Source organism: Echinops telfairi, unplaced genomic scaffold, assembly GCF_000313985.2.
Source record: "Echinops telfairi isolate 266 unplaced genomic scaffold, ASM31398v2 ScPeMD7_2010;HRSCAF=2546, whole genome shotgun sequence".
NCBI classification, from domain to species: domain Eukaryota; kingdom Metazoa; phylum Chordata; class Mammalia; order Afrosoricida; family Tenrecidae; genus Echinops; species Echinops telfairi.
The window spans coordinates 15,351,791-15,375,450 of record NW_022105908.1 but is presented as its reverse complement, the minus strand read 5'-3'; the positions used below and the strand labels follow the sequence as shown (position 1 = coordinate 15,375,450).

General features: G+C 56.6%; 2 protein-coding genes across 5 annotated transcripts in view; one reads left to right on the top strand and one right to left on the bottom strand.

Moving 5' to 3' along the window:
- The window catches only part of SLC5A10 (solute carrier family 5 member 10), a 62,016-nt gene extending 52,993 nt beyond the window's left edge, over positions 1–9,023 (top strand). Inside the window, exons 10-15 of one of the 4 annotated variants that reach the window (XM_004712970.2) lie at positions 1,783–1,890; positions 4,402–4,552; positions 7,758–7,926; positions 8,059–8,274; positions 8,557–8,614; positions 8,710–9,023. In XM_004712970.2, the coding sequence (XP_004713027.1) occupies positions 1,783–1,890; positions 4,402–4,552; positions 7,758–7,926; positions 8,059–8,274; positions 8,557–8,614; positions 8,710–8,816 (809 nt within the window). In that variant the 3' untranslated portion in view covers positions 8,817–9,023. The other 3 variants (XM_045293331.1, XM_013007323.3, XM_045293332.1) reach the window with 3 other exon arrangements.
- The window catches only part of LOC101648799 (GRB2 related adaptor protein), a 39,425-nt gene continuing 24,783 nt past the window's right edge, over positions 9,019–23,660 (bottom strand). Inside the window, exons 3-5 of the mRNA XM_004712972.3 lie at positions 19,187–19,309; positions 12,707–12,875; positions 9,019–10,400 (exon numbers count right to left, since the gene is read on the bottom strand). Of these exons, the coding sequence (XP_004713029.3) occupies positions 10,215–10,400; positions 12,707–12,875; positions 19,187–19,309 (478 nt within the window). The 3' untranslated portion in view covers positions 9,019–10,214. The remainder of the gene's footprint in view (positions 10,401–12,706; positions 12,876–19,186; positions 19,310–23,660) is intronic.

The window sequence follows — 23,660 nt, the reverse complement described above, 5'->3', positions numbered from 1 at the left end:
CACAGGCTGGTGTGCTTCTTCCATGTGGGCTTTGTTGCTTCTGAGCTAGATGGCTGCTTGTTTACCTTCAAGCCTTTAAGACCCCAGACGCTATACCTTTTGATAGCCGGGCACCATCAGCTTTCTTCGCCACCCTCCTGGGCTTTCCTATCCCCGCCCACCCCCATTCACTTACTTATTCAGTCACACAGCACACACTCACCCAGTGTCTCCTCTGGGCCTGGCCCTGGGCTGGGCGATACTGGACTGGGCTTGCAGATGATTCAAACTCAGTGTCTGCCTTGGGGAGCTGCTGGTCTGGTGGGGAGGCATGATATGTAAACAAACAGCAGTGATTCAGTCCTTGGCTGTATGGGGAGCTGCTACTGCCCAGGGGGACAGGAGTGGAAAAGGCGTCCTAAGACAAGCTCTTTGCACTGGTCTGTGAAGCAGGAGGTAAACAAGGGTGGGGGTGGGTGCTAAATGGGGACACACTCCAGGAGGAGGGGACAACAGCCTCACATGGGCACGGAGGTGTAAGACGACTAGGTGTGTATGAGAAAATAGAAGCAGGTCAGGGTGCTGGCACATTGATGGCCGGCCAGGAGGTGGCTGGGACCAGTTGTGAAGGGCCGGGAATGCCTTGGAAAAGGCTTTTCTTCTGGGAAGCTAGGCTCCAGTGGTGGTAGTCGTGAGGAGCTCCTGGAGAAGCCAGCTGCCTAACCAAAGCTCCGGCTTGGAAAGCCAGCAGTCAGGAGGACTGTTTGGAGAGGATAGAAGGGAGCCATTGAGGCGGCTCACAAGTTAAACCAGAGGTCGGTGGGGACCCAGTGAAGCCCTGCACTCAAGAAATGGCTGGAGGCGGTAGGGAGGCCAGAGCATGGGGCCATCACGGGGCAACCCTGACGGGCCACCGAGCAGGAGGGGCCTCAGGGACAGGGAGCATGCCCATGAGAGCCTGGAGTTTGGGAGTGGATGGTGTGGCTGATCAGGAAGCAGGGCTGAGATAGCACCCACAGTGATGTGGGGCCTCGGGGGACCCAGCCATGCCTGGCCTCACAGCCCAGATGACCCGGTACCTGGAGCAACCCGCACCTGCTGCTTCTGAAGCAGAGGACCAGGCAGGTCACCACTGTGCCCCACTGGAGCTGTCTTCTGTGAGGTCCCCCGGGCATACCAGGAAAGCGGTGCCCGTAGCTTTTAGAACACACTTTAAGGGGGAAATGTGAGCTTGGGACTGACTCTCTTGCTGGAAACCGAGGCTAAGATCTACGGTGCCCGCCTCCCTGGGGACCTGGGAGTCAAGCGGCAGGACCATGTCCACCTTCACATGCCAGCTGGGGTGCCAGGGACAGGCCCTGGGTCTGTGGGAGCTGGGGCATGGAGGGACTGCAGTAGTGATGCCTGGCTTCCCTATGGTTGAGTCTGGCTGGGGACACCAGAGCGTGAGACTGAGTGCCAGCCTCCATCCCTCCCTGGTCTCCATTCCCTCCTGGGGGATGGATGGCCAGGCAGAAGAGGAGGCGAGTTCAGGGAGGACTTCCCACCCAGCAGGGGCCATGCTGCAGGAGAGCCCCTCTGGCCTTTGGGGATCATGAGAACGGGGAGAAGGATTTGTGATGGAGGAGCACAGGCAGGCAGAGACTCAGGGCTGTGAAGAGCCAGAGGCCCTCTCCTGGCTCAGACTGGGAAACTGAGGCCCAGTAACCAGCCCTGTATGTAGGTAATGACAGAGCAGGCATTTGTGTGTGCCCAGAGGGCCGGGAGGGGGAAGGGTGGGCTCTGAACCGTCCTTTCTTGCAGATGACGTGGGCTGTGTGGTACCCTCCGAGTGCCTGCGGGCTTGTGGGACCGAGATCGGCTGCTCCAACATTGCCTACCCCAAGCTGGTCATTGAGCTGATGCCCACAGGTGAGGCTCTTTGGGTCGCAGGGGCCACACTAGGCCTGGTGTCTAATGTGACACTTGGCCCAGAACGTATGATGTTCTGCTCGAAGGGAGGACAAGAAAAGTAATAATACTGGAGACCACTTCTTGTGAGCCTGGCCCATGGGCTTTGTGGTTGTCGGTTGCATTTAAGGCTTAACTTTCAGGGCACTCCTGGGGGTGGGGATGGGGCTAGACTGCCAGCCTTTCAGTTTCTAGTCCAGCTGGCACCAGCCAGGAGGGAGTGAGCATCTCCTAGGCTGAATCCATGGGGGAGGGGGGTCCATGTCCGTCGCCCAGGGACTTGGGCAGGGCTTTGCCTGTAATTACCTCCGTGCCCTGCTTCAGGATCGTCTCTTCTGTTCCTATCCCCATTATAAGACCCCAAGATGTTGGTTTGGGCTAAGGCCTCATGGCAAGTTGACATTTGAACCGAGTCAATGTGGCTCCAGAGCCTCCCCCTAGAACCGGTGCTTCAGCGTCGCTCAGGAAAGGCTGCCCACCTTTCCTGTGTGCTTCCTGTGTCCCAGGCCCCGATTATCAAGCGCGCCTCTGTGCTATCGCAGAGCACCCAGTCTGTGTCACAGATGGCTCACGGGCCCACCGAGAGGGAAAGGGACTCAGACACCCAGTGTGACTGGGACTTCAACCCAAGGCTCAAAGCCCACTGCTTGCTCTGTGTGCGTGCGTCAGGGGTTCAAGCGACCCATCCCTGTAGTAGCCAGTTTCCATGTTTCCTGCGGCGGCCAGAGCCCGATACGGGGAATATGCAGGCAGAAGCACTGTGGCTGGGCATGCAACTTCACCCTAAGCCAAGAGAGGGAGGGTACCCTGAGGCCTTCTGCAATCCCAGATGCTTGCTCCCCTTGGACTTCAAAGGCCCTTGCATTTCCCTGGCCTCCCATGTCTGGTCTCTTGTGGAAGCTTCCTGTCCCCTAGGTGAGCTGGAGGGTGGGAAGGGTGAGGGAAGAGAGTTGGGGGGAGAGGGGTGGGGCAGGTGGGCTCCTCCCACCCATCCCTGCCCTTCCTCTCTTCCATCCTCCGACCGAGCTGTGGTCCAGACAACACCGGCGCCTGGAGCTGGGTTGCATCTTGGCGCTGCCCAGGGTTGGTGGAGCTATTTGGGGCACACCTCTGCCCTGCTCCGAGCCAAGCCTGCGTTCTCAGGTGTCAATTAGTGATAATGATGCCTACCCAGCCCTCAGCGTTGTTGCTGGGATTAAATTTAACAAGTGCCTGGCGCAAGGCTTGGCAACACTGTGGGTTCTCACCCCCGGGCCCTGCCTTCCCCTTGTGTTCTGGGGAGACTGGCGGAGTCCCAGCACAGTGCCTATGTAGGCCTCATGCTCCCCCTCCCAGAAATGAGTGGCATCAGCACCGATTCACTCCATCTGCCTGAGCAAGAGAAGGGAGGTGAAGAAATGTTTGGGGAAGAATGGTGATGTAACTCACTCTCCCTTGGCCCTCGGCCCAGTCGGTCTAACAAATGAACAGAGAGGCCCCCCAGGTGCTTGGAGTCACACAGCACTCTGGATGCGGAGCCTGGGTGCCACCCCAGCCAGGAGGGAGTGGGCATCTCCGAGGCTGAATCCATGGGGAAGGAGTCCGTGTCTGGCTTCTCCTGGGGAGGGTAGGTGGCAGAGGAAGGGCTGGGAGAATGGGGAGTGCTGGAAATGGAATGGGAGAAGGAGCCACCCCGTCCTGAGATGCCTCACCTCCGGCCTTCCACCCTGGGGCTCCCAGGGGCTTTCTATAGCCATGCTCACCTCCATGAGGACCCTCGCTGCTTGCAGCCAGTCCCCACGGGCTTTTCTCTCCCTGGTCTTCCGTAACTCCATGACTGGGAAAGGGTGTTTGTTTATTAGAGGTGTGTGCTAAGATTCTCAGTGCCAGTAGAGACGGGACCACTGGGGGCTAAGAGCTGGGGACCACTGGGGGCTAAGAGCTGGGGACCACTGGGGGGCTAAGAGCTGGGGTCTGGCCTCACGCCCCGCCCAGCCCAGGGCTCATCTCTAAGCAGGGTGCTTGGCTGCAGGCTACCTTTTTGCAACCTCCTGTTACACATCCGGAGTTCCTGGGCACTTTCATCCCTGCTCTGAGCTTCCATTTCCTCTTCTGCGAAAGGGTTAATGATGCTTCCTTCAAATGAGGTCTTGGCTGCGAAAGTGCTTTGTCAACTGCAAGGTGCTTTCGGAAGGAAAGGGCTGACGTGCACATGAATAACAACGCCGGTAATTACGGTGATTACTCCGATTGCCTGCAAGCCGGCTGCACTGGCTGCAGGTTCCGAAGGATCTGAAGGTGCTGCCCCAGCCCCCTGCCTTTGCAGTTCTCGGCCTCCTCACCCTCCTTCTCTTGGGAGCTAGCCAGCTCGGCCTCAGGGACTGTGCTGGCCATAGGCCTCCCTGGGCCTGGGAGGGCTCCTGGGGGCCTGGGGCTGGAGCAGAGGGGGGTGGGGTGGGAGTGGGGGGGTCACACAGCTTCTTCCGCCTGCAGGTCTGCGGGGGTTGATGATCGCAGCGATGACCGCCGCACTCATGTCGTCGCTGACCTCCATCTTCAACAGCAGCAGCACGCTCTTCACCATGGACATTTGGCGGCGGCTGCGGCCCAGTGCCGGCGAGCGGGAGCTGCTGCTGGTGGGGCGGTATGGTTGGCAGGTGCCGGGGCACTGGGCAGTGGGGCTTTGTAAGAGGAATAGGAGTCGGCCAGCTGCAGAAGGGAGGATGTCAGAGAAGGTGAGAGAAATCCACCCCAGCTCCCAAATTTCCTCTCTTGCCCATCCCTTTGCAAAGGGTCATGGACTTCACCTTTGATACATCCCCTACCTGGGCCGGGCACCCCAGGCCAGTCACACGCTCATCTCATCCCAGAGTTCTGTCTTCCCACATCGGAGTATTTTACCCACCCGATGGTTCCCAGAGGGAGCCCTGGTGGCATAGTGGGTTAAGCCTTGGGCTGCCAGTTGGAGCCCACCAGCCACTCGGTGGAGGGGAGGGGGGGAGAAAGATGAGCTCTTTGTTCTTGGAAAGCCCTCCTTCTGCAGAACAGCCCCAGCGCTGCTCTGTCCACAGTGTGGCTGGGAGTCAGCGCAGACTCAATGGCCGGGGTTCATTTCTAACCGGCTTCTAGTTGCCCCAGAGAGGGCTCTGGAGCTGGCACTCAGCACTCAGCCCACGCTGCCCCTCGGGTCTCCCTGCTCCTGGCCCATCTCAGTGACTCCCCTTCCTGGGCAAAGCCCCCCACGATCACCCCTCTGTGCCTTTCCAGGTGATGCCACAGCCTTCGTGCAGCGGGTGTGGCCCTTTGGGTCTGACTACTCCCTGACACCCCTCCCCACCGGGCTGAGCCCCCGGTGACGGCAAGGGCCCGTGATGCCTGGTGGCTCAGCCCTCTACCCTTAACCCCCTGGGCCCAGAGCCCTGGAGGCCTCTCAGGGTGCACTGAGGAATGGCTCCAGTCTCCCCTGGGCCTGCAGCCTGGCTCTTCTCACAGAGGGCTGGCCCTTGGTGTTGATGAACCAAGAGTGCAAGGTGCTGACCCTTGGGTGCCCCAGGAGCTGTCCCAGCCACACAAAGCAGCTGAGCTCTGTGGGGAGCACTTGTGGGGGACCCGCTGGCCAGCAGGTGCCGTGAGCTCATCCGCAGGTGTCTCCAGAACAAGGAGCCTCATACTGGACTGCGCAGGCCGCTATGTGTCTCATGTCCCCAGCACATGGCTGCTGCCAGCGGGTTCTCGGTTCTCCCCAGTGGCCAGTAGTGGCTTCTCTCTCAGTCCTCCCTGCTCCTGAGAGCTGGGTCCTGGAGCCCTGCTGGTGCCAGGTGCTGTCTCTGCTGAGGAACCCTGCTTCCTGCACGGCTCTGTCTGGTGTGCGTGCAGCCCTAGGCGTGCCTGCTCAGTGGCCTCTGCTGGCCTCCCGGAAGCAGGCTTCTCCCCTGGCCCTTCCCAAGCCCAAGTTCCTGAGCTGACCCTCGCTGTGGCAATTCATCCACTTAGCCATCACACCCTTAACTGCCTTCGCACCTCTTCTGCCAAGCCATGGCCCCTGGCCCCAGCAGCCTGGTCCTCTGCCCTCTGTGAGCTGCCAAAGGCTGTCTGAAACTGGGTGGGTTTCTGTCCCTCGTTGCCACTCCAATGGAGGAGAAAATGCCAGGGGCTGGTGGCCAGTGGGGGTTCAGTTTGCCACCTCTTGCTCTTGAAGCTCCAGGACAGCCCCCAACGCCTCTAGCCCTGGAGTAGCTTGCTCAGCCTCTTCTAGCTTCCAGCACCTCTATGCAGGCCATGCTCCCTCAGCCTGGGAGGCCTGCTTTCTGGTGGGGACCGTGTGACCAGAGCCTGAGTCCACAGAGATGGACATAGGAGAGGGGCAGCCGAGCAAGGCCCAGAAACCCACCGAGAGCCAGGGACATGTTGGTGATCCTGAGGGTCTTGTGGGGTGGGGGAGGCCAGAGGAGTGGCCAGGTCTGGAAAGCAAGGACATCTTAGCCTCTGAGGCTCTGGACTCTGCACACCCAGACCCTGAGTCCCTCTTTCCCACCCTGGCCTCTGCCCCGCCACCTCACCTAGGCTTGTTATTCATACAGCACACAGTGCCACATGCCTGTGTGGACTCTGCCTGGAGCCCCTGCCCTTGAGAGGCCCCCCCCCTGCCCCCCCACCCGATACACTGACTCCAGCCCAGGAGGATGATGGAGGGGCCACTGGTTCTTGTGGCTAGATGGGGGGCTGGTGAGCAAGGAGGTAGGGGCAGGGCTGGGCAGCTGGCAGTGGACTGGCCATGCTGGACCTCAGGGCTGGGATGCGTTCTAGGATCTCTGTGACAGCTGGGGAGAGGAGGGCGGGTCAGAGCTGGCCAGGGCGGGGCCGCAGGCTCTGCCCAGGGTGATGCTGCGTCTGTATTAGGACAGCAGGCGTGTATGGAGGGCTGGCAGGGCGGGCATAATGGAGGGCTGGCTGTGCCTCTGAACAGGGCAGCGCCTGTCTGTCCACCCTCCTGCCTGGCTAAGGGCTAATTAACCGTAATCAAGTGCCACCACCTTCCTTCGCCTGGAAGGGAAGGAAGCCAGCCAAGTGGGAGAGAGGACTCATGCCCAAGGGTACACAGCCTCCACTGCCCCCACCGTTGTTCCTGACACTCCTGGCGACACCTGCTGGCCCAGGAGGTCGGGCAGACCTATCCATAGATGGTCCCCTACGCTGGAAGCCATCCTGGAACAGGGGCTTCCTCTGGGCTCCCTGGCCCAGTCCTGCACTGGGGTCACAGGTCCCCCCTGCCTTCTTGCCTTGCTTGACTCTGAGGGCTGGCAGCTTGTGTTGTAGGCATGACTGTGGGAAGCCTGCCATGAAGGGCTCTGCCCAGCAGGGAGCAGGCAGGAGCTGAAGGGAAGGAAGGCGTGCCTGGCAGTGCGTTAGGGATTCCAGTTTTTAACCCAAGCCCAGCACCCCCTTCCCTATGAAGCCATGAACTGACCTTAAAAGGGTGCAGAGCAGCCTGGGGAGAGGGTGTGGTAGAATGGGGCAGGGCCAGGCCAGTGCAATGAGGGCAGGGGGCAGTGGCCCCTCATTCAGCCCACCGGCATCATTCTGAGTGTGGCAGGCACAGCCCCTCCCTCCTGGTACACCCTGTAAGCTCACCAGTGGAGGTGTGGTGGGTGCCTGGAAGAGGAAGATAAAGACGCCCCCCTGACCCCCCCACACCTAGGACCAGGGGCTGGGCCTGAAGGCAGCGGGAGCTGGGCTGGTCAGGTACAGTGCAGACTGGCCAGGTTGGGTGAAGTGTCCCCTGGGACCAGGGTCAGGAGGCAGGGGACAGAGTGGAGTGCTCCCAGGGCCTCATGGTCCTGGCCCCCCAGGTTGGTCATCGTGGTGCTCATTGGGGTGAGCGTGGCCTGGATCCCCATCCTGCAGGGCTCCAACAGCGGGCAGCTCTTCATCTACATGCAATCGGTGACCAGCTCCTTGGCTCCACCCGTGACCGCCGTCTTTGTCCTGGGCATCTTCTGGCCGCGTGCCAATGAACAGGTGGGTGGGGTGGGGTGGGAGGTGCCTGCCTGGTCAGAGATGTGGCCTCCCTCTCCCATGTGCTTTCTGTCTCCCCTGCCAGAGCAGGGGACAGACCTCTGCTGACCCATGTGCCCTGCCTCCCTCTCCCAGGGGGCCTTCTGGGGCCTGATGGTGGGGCTGGCTGTGGGTGCGGCGAGGCTGGTCCTGGAGTTCCTGCACCCAGCCCCACCCTGCGGAGCCCCCTCCCCACAGCCAGCCCTCCTCAGCAGCTTCCACTACCTGCACTTCGCCATCTCCCTCTTTGCGCTCAGCAGTGCTGTGGTGGTGGTCGGCAGCCTGCTGACACCAGCCCCCCAGGCAGCTCAGGTGAGTGGACCCCAGCCCCTACCCTTGTTGGAGCTTCTCATGGGTCCTCCTGTCTGTGCGTGGCCCTGGCCTTTCACCCTGAATGCTCACTATCTGACTGGGGGCCCATTCTGAGCCCTAGCCCTTTCTCTTTCTTTTTTTTTTTTTTTTTGCCCTAGCCCTTTTTCTTCAACCTTGACCTCCAATTCTGCTGGTTCAAATCCCTTGGCCCCGTCTGAACTCGGCTGCCATCTTTCAGTCACTGAGCCTTGATCCATCTGGGTCCCGCTGTCCCCTTTGCAGATTGAGAATCTCACCTGGTGGACCCTGTCTCAGGCCCTGCCCTCGGAAGCTAAAGCAGGTCAGGGCCAGATGCTAGGTGCTCTCTGTCCTTCCACCCCAGGGCTGGAAGCACCCGTCCATCTCATCCACCCCTCTCCTCTCCTACCCCTTCAGGTGACGGACAAACGCCCCAGAAGTACGCTTTCTGGGCCCGCGTCTGTGGCTTCAATGCCATTCTCCTAATGTGTGTCAACGTCTTCTTCTATGCCTACTTTGCTTGACGTGTCAGAAGGGTCCCGGCAGGTGCAGAGCCACCACCACCACCCCAACCCCCAAGCGAGTGATGGAGACCTTATAAGGCCACACAGCAGGCCAGGGCGGGAGCCTGGAAAACCAGGGGCCGCCGGGAGGAAGTAAAGAACGGGTCTTTCAAAACTGCACCAAATGTCATCCCGATTGGAAAGAAAAGGAGATGCTGATGGATAGCCTTTCATTTGTTTTGCTTGTATTTGGATACTTGGGCCCGGGGCGGAAAGAGCTCATCTCCTAGGGCTCTCAGGGCCTTGAACCAGCTGGAAGGCTGCAGCTGCTGGGGCTGGAATGAGGGAGGATGACAGAGACCAGGAGACAACCCACACCACAGGGGCCCCCTCAAGCAACTGCAGTAGCTCTGCCTGCCAGCCAGCTTGCTGCCAGAGCAACCCCTCACCTTTCCCAGCGCCCCCTTGCTCCTCCTTCCCTTCCTCTGTGGGCTCCTAGGACCTCCCTGGTGGCCTGGTGAAAAGCCTTGGGTACATCCCACCTCCATCTCTGGTTTCAGGGGTGCCCAGACTCAGGCAGACCCTGCTCCTCCCTGTCCTGCTGGTGGCACGTGCCATCGGAACCCCTCCTCCCCCACCCCCGGCTCTGCCCACACTTGGAATAGCGTGCCTCTCTGATCCTGGGGGACCCCTGCAATCAGCTCTGTCTGCTCCCCACGGCTCCCCTCAGGCTACCAGCGAACAAGCACCCCTGTAACCCTGGTTCTCTGTGTAGTTGGGTGGAGGGGCATTCCCCCTCAGAGCCCCCTTAGGGGCAGGATGGTGGGGGGCAGGGCTTCATAATGGGGCCTCCAGCAGCTCCCAAGTGTATGCCATGGGGGTGGGGGGAGGTGTAGTCCAGAGCTGGGGGGCTGCTGAGAAACCCAGCCCCACCTGGAAGCTGACAAGTGAGTGAAAATGGATTGCTCTGCAGCCCCCAAGGGTGACCTGCATCTGCACAATTCAAGGGGCCCTTTGATGGGGGGGTCAGGCAAGCTCAGTGAGTGGTCACCCCGTGAAGAACCCACTGCCCAGCCCAGGACTCTCTGGGTGGAGCCTGTAGGACGTCCCTCTCAGCGTCTTCAGCCGTTGACAGGATGTGGTCAGGGTCCTTCCTGCCCATCCCCGAACTCACACACCTGGGGCCTGCAGGGAGCTGCCAGGAGGTCCTGGGGAGCTGCCCCGGTCTGGTGGGTCATGTTGAAGGGTGGGGGTCTGTAGTGAAGTGGCTGGGAGTCAATACCCTGCAACCGGTCCAATTCCCGGCTGAGCCCTGGGGGACCCAGGCAGGTGGACTGTTCACAGCTCCCTCCATGCCCCCGTCTCGCCTGTGACAGGGACCCAAGGGGTGGGTGCCTGAGTCTGCCCAGATGTCCCCTGTCACAGATGTACAGGGTGCACATAGCTCCTCGGAAAGAAGCCGACGTGCCCACAGAGCTTGCCCCGCCACCAGTGGGGGTCCACACGCTCCAAGACCTCGATGATGTCGCCGCGACAGAAGCTGATCTGCGAAGGGTCCTGGGCCGAGAAGTCAAACCGGGCCTGGGCAAAGCAGGCCTGAGAGGACTGTGGGGAGAAGAGGGAGGGTCAGGGCCCCTGTCCAGCACCCCCAACCCTCACCCCCATACCAGCCCTTTCACACCCTGCAGCAGCTGTCTGTCAGTGGAGGCTCCATGGAGAAGTGAGCGGGGTGGGGCGAACTCTGGGCTGAGATGCCCACCTGCTCCTTGCGGACTCAGTCCCCCCACCGGCCAGGGTGGCCTGGGCTGAGATAGCCACCTGCTCCTTGCGGACTCAGTCCCCCCCACCAGCCAGGGTGGCTGGACTGGAGCGGCCAGTGCCCAAGGAGCCCAGTCCAAGCGGTCCAGGATGGGCAATAGGATCATAATTAGAGGTTCTCTTCCCAGGAAGGAGGGAGCGTCTCGGTTCCAGGGAGCTGAACCAGCTCAAGGGCCAACCACTCAGACCAGACCAGAGGAGGCAGTCAGCCCCAGCTCCATCACAGGGCCCCTCCCCCACTCCCCAGGGAGGTGGCAGTAGTGCACATCTGGGAGGCCTGTGGGCAGATGTTCTTGGGCCCCAAGAGTCGGACTGGGAGCTCACGGCCAGCTTGGCCTTTGGGGCTGGGCTGAGGAGCTGAGCTTCATGTCAGTGGGAAAGAGACTGCTTTGAGGGTCTCTGGAGGGAGTGGCTTGACAGTACTGGCACATTGGACAGGGGGACACGGAGGTCCACTGAGGGAGGACTAGCTTTAAGGTAGCACAGCAGGGTGGTAAGTGTGTGTGTGTGTGTGAATGTGTGTTTGAGTGTGTTTGTCTGCTTGAGTGTGTGAATGTGTGTGTTTTAGTGTGTGTGTGAGAATGTGAGTGTGGGTGTGTGCTTGAGGGAGTGTGAGGGAGTGAGTATGTGTCTGCATCTGTGCGTTTGAGTGTGTCTGAGGGAGTGAGTGCATGTCTGCATCTGTGTATTTGTGAGTGTGTCTATATGTTTGAGTGAGTGTGACTGTGTGTTTCTGCATTTGTGTTTGTGTGAGTATTTGTGAGTGTGAGTGTGTGTTGGCATCTGTGTGTTTGTGTGAGTGTGTGTGTCTCTGTATTTGAGTATTTGCTAGTGAGTGTGTGTCTGTATCTGTGTGTTTGTGTGAGTGTGTGTTTGAGTGAGTATCTGTGTTTGAGTGAGTGTGTGTGTCTGCATCTGTGTGTTTGTGTGTGTGAGTATGTGTTTGTGTTTGAGTATGAGTGTGTGACTGCATCTGTGTGTATATGTTTGGGTGAGTGTGTGTCTGCATCTGTGTGTTTGAGTGTGTGTGTGAGTATGAGTGAGTATGAGTGTGTATGTATGCATCTGTGTGTCTGTGTGAGTGTGTGTGTTTGAGTGAGTGTCAGTGTGTGTCTGCATCTGTATGTTTGAGTGTATGTGTATGTGAACGAGTGAGTGTGTGTGTCTGCATCTGTGTGTGTGAGTGTGCTTGTGACTACGTGGGCATGCACACGCACATGCATATGGGGGATGGCTACACAGGTCATGACCTCCAGCTCCAGGCCTTGCTGACCCCCCTTAGACAAAGCAGCCTGCTTGGACAAGCACCCCTTAGACAAGCACCCACTTGGCTGGTGCTGTCACACTCATTGGAGGGAGGAGAGCAGACCCTCAGGCAGTGATGACAGGGCCAGCCAGAAAATTGCTATTATTATGAGGATGGGGGAGGGTGGATGCGCCTGGTCGGGCATCCGCCCACATGCGATCACACCCTACCTGTGCCCAGTTCCTCTCTGAGCCTCAGTTTGTTCATCTGTGTAACAGGCATGACGAGTACAGCGTACAGAACCCAGCTCAGGCCTGGGAAGCTCAGGGGCCTTGGTTCCTTCCTTCCTCCGACATACACTTATGGAGTGCCTACTGTGTGCCAAAAGGAGCCCTGGGGGTGTAGTGGTTATGTGCTGGGCTGTTAACCATGAGGTCAGTGGTTTGAAACCACCAGCTGCTCCTCAGGAGAAAGACGAGGCTTTCTAGTCCTGTAAAGAGTGACAGTCTCAGAAACCCACAAGGGCAGTTTTCCCTTGTCCTGTAGGCTTGCTATGAGTCAGCAGGGATGGTGGTGGTGGTGAGCATGGTTCCGGTGACCATGCTCCACGCATGCACCGTCAGGGAGCTTCCAAGGAGCTTCCAGTCTGACCCATCTTCCCTGCCTCCCTACCTTCTCTCTTTCCACCTTGTGAGCTTTGGAGCCTGGGTCCGACCCCGCTGCCTCCTCCTGTCCTCCCAGCTGCTCAGAAAGGAGGGTCAGCCTGAGCCCGATGTCCACGGGCTCCTTGTCCTTCTGCAGAAAGGCCAGCACAGGCACCCACCTGGCCCGCAGCCTGCCCACTTACCTCAAGCAGGGGGTCCTCATCCCGCAAGAAGATCTGCCGCTTCTTGGCGATGGTGGTGGTGCGGTAGAAGTCAATCAGCTCGTTGATGGAGTTGAATTTCTCCTCCCATAGGAAGTACTTCCCCGAGGCCTCCCGTAGCACCTTGAAATGCTGCACCTGGTCTCCATAGCTGGGGGTGAGGCCCCGGACACCTCAGATGGGCTCAGTGCCTCTCCCAGTGCCCCCCGGAGAACCCCGGGGCCCAATTTCTCACACTCTACCACCACCTAGAAGCAGGTCTCCCTCAGGATGGGGACCCGAGACCCCACTGCCTGGCCTGATGTGGAGCCTGCTACATACCCCTGGTATCGGAGGAGGGCACACTGGACCAGGCCAGACTTTTGTTACCTAAGTACTTTCTGGACCTCAACTCAGAAAATGCTGAGTATGGTTGATCTGTCCCAGCAAATGGACCTTGAGAATGGATATTGGACAGCCTCTCCACTCACATCTCTTCCACATGCCTCTCAGCCCCGACAGACTCCCCAGCCCTCTCATGGGGTCACTTGGAAAGCAGGTCCTAAGATAAGGTGACCAGACGTCCCGCTTTTGGCGGGATTTTTAACAAATTTAACAAATTTTCCCACGTCCTGCGGCATTTTAACAAAGTCCCGATTTTTGGAAAGAAGGCACGACAAGCGAGGGTATACGGTTTTCGGCTGCCATGTGGCTATTTCGCCAGGATATGAGTTTTATCAATGGTGTCCCGCTTTACCAACGCTTTACCAATGTTAAAATCTGGTCATCTTATCCTAAGAGCCTCCTACTGGAGACTCATGCTGGCTGCTTCCTGTCAAGAACCTTCTATGACTCTATTGCTCAGGATAAAATCTTCGGCTTAGGCTCGAGATCCAGCATCCCTCCCCCACCCCGTCTAGTCTGTGACCCCATCTAGGGACATTCCTCCCAGTGTTTGGACAGGCCATGGCCCCTCTCAGAATCACCCTCCTAGCCGGTCCCTTTTAGCACAGCGGGCTGGCAAACTTTTGGGACACGAGAGCTAATCCTGTCCTTCACAACAATTTCAAAGGATGTTACTCAGATAATGGTGATTTCGTTTGTTTGTAAAAGCATAGCTATGGCTCTTGAATAATGTTTCAATGTTTATAAGTGAAATGATGATAGTTTTATTTGCATGTTCGATTTTCACTCCGGAGCCATACCTATGCACCAAAAGAGCTGCCGGACTCGAGCAGTAGTTTGCCCTCCTCCCTTCCAGTCCCACAGAGGAGACGTGTTGCCAGCGGCGGAGCCTGTGTGTGCCAGGCCTGGGCAGGGGAGCCCACAATGCCTCCCCACACAGCCCTTCAGGACCAAACTGAAGGTGGTGTCCTGTAATTTGGACACAGCCATGTAATCATGGTCCCACCCTCCTGGAGGGTGGCTGGCCTTTATTTCTCTTAGCCCAGGAGGAACCAGCTGAGCCCTTTGTGCAGTGGGGAAACTGAGGTCCACAGCCTCGCCCTGAGCTACCTGGTACCGCCCAGTGAGAAAGGGTAGGGCTGAAGGGGCATCTGAGGGTGGGTGTGAGACTGTGGCTCTCTGGCACTCCTGATTGGCTCTCGCTTTATGACATCATTCTGACTGTGCTCCTGGCCCTGCGTGTGTGTGTGTGTGTGTGTGTGTGTGTGTGTGTGTGTGTGTGTTTTCTCTCTTCTGTTGGAGTCAGGGGCTCTAAGGCACACAGAATCTTTCTTCACTTCCCAACATACTTATGGGCTCTTGATCAACCACTTACGCAGGCTTCAAGGCAGAGGTAAAACGACCTATCTTCTGGGAAGCCTTCCTCCAGGCCTGTCGTCCGAGTGGGGATGTTCTGGTCCCTCGATCTGCTGTCTAGGTTTCCCATGATACACTGCTCTGGTGGGTTGCAAACCTGACACTAGACGGGCAGAGAGGCAGCCGTGGGCCTGGGCTTGTGCGCACGCCACACCTGGGCCCATCGCAGTTGAGCAAGGCCTGAGGTCCGAGCCTCCCCAGGGTGCTACACTCTTAGCCCTCTGTCGTGGGCTCGGACCCTGGCTTCTCTGCCCCCCGGGGCTGTTTTCAGACTTGAGAAAGATGTTTGGGTGCCCGCTCAATGCTGCCTCTTAGACTTGCTCCCCCTGCCGAAGGAAGCTGGGCCTCGCCAGACTGCACGTGGCCCCACGTGGAACCAATAGTTCCCAAGCCTGGACACAGCAGCCTGCCTGTCTGCCAGTGTGCCCAACAGAGCCCGAGGCTAGGGTACTCCAGAGCCCAGCGCCTGAAAGTGCAAGACGGCATGGGTTTGTGCGACCTGCGTGATGCTACCGTCATTGTGTGAACCCAGGCTAACCTTGCTGCTGAGGGTCGATTCCTACGCATAGCTGATTCCCACTCTCGACTCCAGAGGACCAGGTTGACCTGCCTCTCGGTTTCTGAGATTGTAACTTTTGGTGGGAGTAGAGGGCTCATCTTCCCCTCCCCAGTGGCTGGTGATTTGAATCGCTGACAAGGAAGGTCTTGTCCCTGTCCCGTCTGGCCTCATGCCTATGTTATACTTGAGGAGAGGGGGGCCTGTAGCCCTGGGCAGCCACGCTGCAAGGCTGCTGCAGTTGCTGGCTGTGCATGGTTTCCCTTCTCCTGTGAGCTTTCAGCCCCCTCCAGGGAGGGGAGCTTTGTGGGCATGGCATTAGGAGTGGAAGGGAGAGTCCGTGCAGACCACCCTGTTGGGGGAGCCTCCTGAGGAGGAGGTGGGAAGGAGGCAGTAAGAAGCTGGAGCCGCCCCCAAATGGGAACTTGATGGTCACTCGATAATCCCAGAATCTGTTTGGGTCTCCCAGCCCCAGAGAGTTCAAGGATAGGATGAAATCATGTTGGCCAAGATGATGCCAGCTGCACTGTACTTCCAGAGGCATCTCTCCACAGGGCTACTCCACAGAGTCATAGGTGTGGTGGGAAATCGCATGCGGGCTGCCATGGCCACTTTCCATCGCCAGCGCTTTAGCTACTCTTACAGTGCCCCTTCAGCTCAAGACCCAGGGCCATTTGGGTGCATTTTAGGGAAATATACATTTCTGGATGCAATAATAAAAATAAAACAGCTGTGGCTTCTACCCTTTTCATCGTAGTAGCAATGAACTCTGGTAACGTCTCCATACAATATAGTTATCTAGTGCAGAATCAGATTCCTGTCATCTTGTTGCTCAATAAAAGTTATTGAATAAAGTTCAAAACAAAACAAACAAAAAGAAGCTGGAGCCGGGGCTCTGAGCCTGGGAAAAGCACAGCCTCGTGTGTGTGTGTGTGTGTGTGTGTGTGTGTGTGTGTGTCCCCATGTGTACAAGCACGTGTACTCAGGTGTCTGTTGGTGTGAGTGTCTCTGAGTCTGTGTACATCCATCTCCGTCATATCTGGTGCATGTTTCTGGAACGCTGGGTACAGATGTGAGGTGTTCTTTCTCCCTGCTCTGTGGGTGACTGTGTGTGAGCCGTGTGGGTGTCACAGCGTCTGACCCTCACACTCAGGGAAAAGACAGGATGGGCGGCTGCTGGGCTGTCAGAAAAGCCCGGGGACCGAGTCAAGCCTGGTGCTAGCAGTAGCAGGTCTTGCCCAGCAAGTTTTTCTGGCCTGGTGGCAGCAGTGGCAGATTTGACTATAGTGAAGTGGCCCAGGGAGGAAGGTAAGACGGACAGGGGCAGCAGAGCGAGGGAGTACAAGGCTGCCCTCCTAGCCTGCCAGAAGGGGCCTCAAGACCCCCCAAATTCCCCACTGTGTGGATCCACGTGGGCAGAAGTCTGGGTAGTAGCTGCCTGCAGGGTGATCTCCACTGGGTAGACCTTTGGTGTCCTATCTGTCAGTTTGTTACCTGTCCTGCTGAGAAATAGATGCAGCACAACCTCAGGGTGGGTAGGGGTCAGGGGTTACTTCTGGACCTGTGGCCCTTGGGGCAGGTGGGCTGTCAAGTCACAGAGGGCCATGAATGGATAACCTGAGGCAAGTCACTGCTTCTTATCTGTAAACTGGGCCTCTGGGGACCATGCGGTTTCCCTCACATCTATCCAGTCTTGGCTGCAAGTCCGTCTTGGCCTAAAATCACAGCCTCCACCTCTTCCTCCCTCTCCCTGCCCAAGAGCCTTCATCGTCTTCCCTGCTCAGAGGTGCCTGCCTGCCTTCCATCCGTCCATCTCCTGTGGGATGAGGGCCTGGGGAGCAGGAGGGAAGCAGCATTTATCTGTGTCTGATGGCTAGCAGGGCCTGGCATGGTTCTGGTCCCCTGGCTGCTCCCTGAGAGCTGGAGGGACAGGCCCTGTGTTCACTTGGAAGGGTACTGTCGCCACTTGAGGCCCATACACTCCCCCTCGGACAGCTTGTTGGGGCGGGTGCATGCGTGCAGGAGGGTGGGGTCGGGGTGGACAGGGCTCCCTGAGGGCCAGGGTGCAGAAGCCCTGAGGTCACTCAGCAAGTGTGGGCGCAGGAAGCCAGGATTAGAGGTGGCTTCCCTTCTCACACCACTGCCCCTCCTCCGCGAGCCCGGATTTGTGGTGGGGGGCAGTGTTCCAGGTGCCCTTAGTGGACTATGTGGCTGCTGGGAGGAACAGTAGTAAGTACTACAGCCAGCATTGATGGAGCACTTAACTATGTGTCAGACATCAGAGATCAGAGATCTGCCCGGGGTTAAAAACCGCTGGGTGTTAGGATTGTAAGTTTAAGGCACGCACCTTTAGCTTGCACCCCCCTGAGAGACCATGGACCAGTAGCTGGAGGGGGACCTAGGAGCAGCACCCAGCTGGGGAAACTAAGGGTCAATGGCGCCCCCAAGTGGCAATGTGCTCAACTCACAACCACTAAGCCCTTGAAACTCTTACAGTCACCTCTGACCTGGAAGGCTTGGCCATCTCTCTGCTGCCTGCACACACCCCTCGCTGCCCACCTCTGGGTCTGTGCACACTTGGCCGTTCCTTGTGCCTTGCACACCCTGTGCTCTCCTTTTGCCGGACGCCCCACTCCTGCCCCAAGGCTCAGCTCAGCTCTCGGATGGCCCCACTGTCACTCAATCTCCCTCAGGCGCCACAAGGGGTTCCAGCCCTGTTTGGCCCTGCTTGGGCCAGGAATCTTAGCTTTGGGGTTGCTCCCAGGGGCCACCGACAGGCTGGTTGGTACCAGCCTGCTGGGTACCATTCTCAGATCACCAGCCTCTTCTTCACGGCCCCCAGCAGCTCCAGGGGCCATGCAGCTGGCCACCCCTAGCCCCAGTAACAGCTGCGAGGCTGACAGCGAGGGCAGCTGCAGCCAGCCTCCCCACAGGCCAAGCACTAGGTGGCATTCACAGTGACCTGGAGTGTGGTTTTGTTGCCTGTCCCCTGATTCACCGAACTGACCACTTCTCCCCTTGTCTCCAGCTCCTGGTCCTTTAAACACAACAGGCTCATTCCCAACCCAGGGCTTGCCCATGGCCCTTCCCTCTGTCTGGAAGTCTCCCTCCCTCCTGGGGACACCCAGAAGCCTCCACTTCCTTCCTCAGATATTTGCTCAAATGCCACCTCCACCAAGAGGCCTCCCTGACCCCTCTGCTCTTGACATTCTTTGTTTTTTCTTTCCTCTCTGTCTCTCCTGCTAAAACACACGTCTCACAAGAGCAACAACCTCGTCTTTGTCATTTCTGCTTCCCCAGCCCCAGGAACCACCTGCACGCAGCCTCCAAGTCCAAACCAAAGTCCCTGCCATCGAGTCTGACTCAGCAGATCGATAAGACAGCATAGACGGCCCCTGAGACCTTTTGAGACTGTAACTCTTTCTGGGAGGAGAAAGCCCTGTCTTCCCCCCTCAGAGTGGCTAGTGGTTTTGAACCGCTCACCTTGCGCTTAGCAGTCCCACACAGAACAGGTAAATCACCAGGGAGCACGGCAAAAGCACAATACATATTCAAACACTGAATTTATACACTTGGGTCCTACTGTGTCTGGCCATGGGGACAAGAAAGGACAGAGACCCACCAAGGTGCTGACCTTTTCCCCACTCCTTCCCACTTCCTCATCCTTCCTCAGGCATCCTGGCCTTGGCCTTGAGATTGGGATTCTACCTACCCCAAAGGCCACCACTCCTGTCTGCTATGCCAGACACCCGCATCAAGGCCACCCGACCTCAATCCCAAGTGTGACTCCAATTGCTTTAAATAAATTAGCTCACTGATGAAGTCCAACAACCCTTACAGGCGAGGCACAGAGAGGTCCAGGGACTCCCCCAAGGTCGCAGTCAGGAAATAGCAGAGCTGAGAATTCTAGCTCAAGCTGTGGATCGAGTGGGGCCTTGCTGGTGCACATTCTGGGGGGCTGCCCCATGCCCACCCTATTCCCTTGCGGGGGCCACATCCTGGGCCGGGAGCCACTCCCACAGCGCCCAGACTGTTGGCTTCTGGCTTCTGCAGGAAGAGTGGGGTTTCCTTCATCCTCCTGGCCCCCCCCCCCACTCCCCACTCACTTCACAGAGATGGAGAACTCCCCAGGGGAGCTCTCGCTCTCCCGGATCAGAAAGGCCCCCAGGTGGTTTCGCTTCATCAGGATTTCTTCTGCCAGCTGCCGGGAAATCCTGCCCGAGTACCACCTGCAGGAGAAGGAGGGCAGTCATCCTGGAAAGTCCCTCCTGCGCCCCCGTGTCTCTGGCGCGACCCCTCAGGGCCCGCCCAGCAGGCCCGCGAACTAAAGGATGTGACCACACCACTTTGCACTTGGGGAAATCCAGACGCGCAGAGGGGAAGCACCACACCTGCGGTCACACCGCGGGAGGGGGGCTCATTCCCAGAACGTCGATTCCTGAATCCAAGCCTTTCTTGCCACATCAGGCAATCCACACCCTTATAACTACAGAAGCAATCACACGCCAACGCACCTCAGGCTAGCTTTTGCGTTTGAGAGGGTGGATGCTTCAAATGGAAACAAATGTTTTGGAAATGATGGTAACATATGTACAAATGTGCTTGATACAATTGATGTATGGATTGTTAGAAGAGCTGGAAGAACTCCCAATAAAACGATTTATTAAAAAAACAACAATGCATGGCCAAAGTCAAAGTAGTAGCAGCTTCCGTGGGATGAGAAAAGATCTCTCCCTCTACCCATTTCACAGACGCACAGACAGGCCACTGGGCTTCTGCCCAGACACTTGTCCATGTGTGTTTTCCTAACAACCAAACAAACCTGGGCCTAGAGCAGGTGCCTGGCCAATGCTTACACCCCTGCAGAATTCCCACCCCCGACTGGAAGGAGCAGCCCAGCTCAGGGGACAGGCTCTGGGGTGGACACTGGGATCCTTGCTCTGCAGCCATGATGGGATTTGGCACCTATGTTCCTGGCACCAGTGTTTTAGCCTACCTGCCTATATCCCCGCTGCTCCCCACCCCAAGGCAAACTGACCAATGGCATGCCATTTTGTTGACTGCTGAATGACCTGCCTCCTTCCTCCTCCCATCTCCGAAAGTCTCCCAGTGATTGATTTTAGAATGTACTCTTATGTTCCCAAGATCAGAACGTTGTAATTAATAATATTGCTCCTTTTGATGTTGTAACCAGGATATTACTATTATTTTATTAACCAGGATGTTAAGAATTAATCCCGTACCCTGTAATGCTCAGTAACTCTAAAGAATGTTTACATTAATTTGGCTTGGTTTCTACTTTTGTCATATGCTTGCTTAGGTCTCCGATAAATGATACAATGAGTTTTTGCCTTTATAAACTCACTGAAAAGTCCACCCAGGCCTGCAATCTAAAGAATCGTTTTTAGATTCTCACCGTCCAGTTATAACCGAATAAAAGACTCTTCTAAATGTCAAGACATGATAGTGACTGTCATTGATTTGAACCGGCAACAGCCCACTCTTCCCACGGGATGCAGGTGGTTTCTGGAACACACCAGCGATCCTGAAGCCCTGGGGGACATTGTCCAGCAATATCTGATGGGTGTGGTATCCTTGGGTGATGTCCCCAGTGTGGGGCGGGGGTGGGGTGTCACCGTGGGATTTAGTTTCCACTATCTCTCAGGGCTCCCTGGCAGTTTGGGCTCTGGTTGCCCTCAGAGGTAGTTCTGTTGCTACTCCCTGCCATCGAGTTGATCCTGACTCATAGCGACCCTGTAGGACAAAGTTCAACCGATCCTGTGGGTTTCCAAGATTGTAACTCTTTATGGGCGTAGAAAGCCTCATCTTTCTCCCAAGGGCTGGCTGGCGGTTTTAAACTACCGACCTTGTGGTGTGTAGTCCTTTCATTGCGTTGCATGAGTCTACTCCCAAATATATTCCTTGTCCTCAAATCCTTGACTCAGGAACTGTTTCTGGGGGAACCTTTACTCTCAGAAGTGGGATCTTTTAGGCCACGGTTGTCCCTAAAATTAGTAGGGGACCCTCAACCCTTCTCCCCACTCTAGGGTCTGAAGGAGGTGGCGAGAAGGTGTGGGGTTGCTCTGGTGACTTGTGTGTGCACTGGGTAGGGAGAGGGGAGGGCACTATGAGGAGAGCTTGGCCTGAGTCTTCCAGAGTTTGGGGGCGCTGGTGCCCAACTATCTTGGATGAGCTTTGAGGACACAGTTCCTTGATGGCAAAGTGAGGCAAGTGCCACAAGGCACAGAAGCAGTCTTCCTTTAGGTCAGGATGGTGGGAAGGAGACACCCCCCCACCCCCCTCACCCCCCCACCCATCCCCCCGGCAATGCGTGGGGGTTGGGGTAGGCCCAATGAAGCTCTGGATGAAAGTCCCTGAGGAGGCAGGCATCTACAGTAAACCCACAGAGTCTCACAGTGGGAGTCAGGCCGGGTGGAGATTGGTCTGGCTTAGAGGGTCCCTTCCCACACCCTCTCAGGAGGCCCTCAGGTCTCCCTGGGTCCTGCCTGCGCATTGGGAAAGTAAAGGCACATGCCGGGTTGCCCTGAAAATGAGGCCCTGGGGGAAGCATGCACTCCTCCGTGCCCAGAGCCCAGCTCCTTCACCACACCAGTGCCCCAATGATTGCCCACCACAGCCCCCATTTTACTGAGACCGGAGAGGGGCAGGGGGGCGGGCGCTGTCATGGGGTAAAGTGTGCCCCTTCAAAAGGCACACGAAAACCCAGCCCCTGTTAATGGGACTTCGTTTGGAAATAAATACAGCCTTCGAAGGGGTTCAGATCCAGTACTCTGGGATTGTGCTGGAGAAGGGAGGTTCCGAATCCCATTGAGTGGGACAGAGTGAGTCAGGGAGCATGGGCATGTGATAGGGCCAAGGCTGGAGGGGGGCTGTCGCACCGAGTGAGCTGCTACCTGAAAGTGTGTGCGGTTATGCAATGAGGAAGAGGTTTGCCCTTTCTTCCCCGTCTGTGGTTGGGCCTCTCTGCTCTGTCCAGGCAGGCTCCACTCTCACTTCAAAGCCCATGGGCTTCCTGTTCTTCTGGGAAGCCCTGGGGTCCCCACTGACCACATAATGGAGCCAGGTGCCCCTGCGGCCCCCATGCCATCTGCACTGGGGGCCACGGGGATCTGGATTGGACTTCCACCCCGGTGACTCACACGGGCAGGAAGATTGAGTGTGATGCTCAGAGGGAAGGAGAGGGTCTATTGTGGGCTCCTCACACCCCTGGGGTCTTTGCAGGCAGAGTCAGGGGTCGAGCTGGGCTTCCCTACAGCTATTTGGGGTCAGTGCCAAAGCCCCCAAGAGTGTGCCTGGCCTTCTCCAAGGTGAGTTGCCCAACATCCAGGCCCCCTTCTTGTTCTGTTTCAGACACAGGGGCATCAGGAGCTGGAAGACTCCGTGGCTCCTGAAGGCTTGGGGGTGGAATCTTTTTTTTTTTTTCCCCTCCTGGGAAGAATCTTTTTTAAAATTGAAGGGAAAAAAAGTTGTTGTTGAGACCATACGCAGCAAAGCTTGCACCCATCCAGCAGTTTCTACATGTACAATTTAGTGGCATCGCGCAGTCTGAGGACTTTCTGAGCCCTTGCTCTCTGCTACCATAAACACACTGTCCTCTAAGATTCTTTTCCAGTCTTTTAATAAGATTTTTTTTTTTAAAGCATAATGCTCAAGGCAGGGCTATTTAAAAAAAACAAGGAAACTTTCCTTTTTTACTAGTTCAGTAAAATCGTTTGCTTTTACTATGACTCGAGGAGATAGTTTTGGTTTCAGTTTTAAAGGTTATCTCAGGGCAATAGTTGGAGGAGTTAACTCACCCGCCACAGGTCTAGAGCCCGAGAGAATTTGACGCGCTGTCCTGCGAGTTCTTCCTGTAGGTCAACAGTACGGTTGGACCTTTATAGTCACTAATTCCTCATCTGTGGATTCAACTAACTGTGCAACAAAGATATTGGGTGGTGGGGCAATTAAGCGATCAAATCAAAGGTTAAGAGGGAGTGTAAAATGCTATTTACATAGCATTTGCATTGTATTCATTTTTAAAAAGATTACTTTGGTCAGGTGTATACTCTGTAATTTATTTGTTTTTTCTTCCTAAGTTTAAAACAACCTGTTCTATCTTGGAATCGACTTCTTCTCTATTTGGAAGTTTTGTCACTGCATTGTTTAGCCCCCATTTTACTTTGCAATTGTCATCTTTTACAAATCGACATTTTGGCTCCCGGTTTTCAGTATGGTAGCTTTATTTTATTTGGATACTTCTAGGTGGTGTGACCCTGAATGCTCACCTCACCCCCACCATGTTGATTCTTTGAAATACTCCCTCTTGGGCTTCTTTTCAGGAGAATGTCTGTTGACCTAGACATGTCTTAATTTCACCATTGTCTGGGAGGAACACCACTGCTGAGTCTGTAAATTATTGACTGGTAGCTTTTGTTGTCCATAAATGCATATATATCACCCCATTTTCTGATTGTCTGCATGGTTTCTGCTGAGAACGCAGAGTTTAGTGTTAATTGGCTCTCCCTGTAGATAACTTTATTTCTGCCAAGGTACATTTTTGGAATTCTTTCCTTGCCT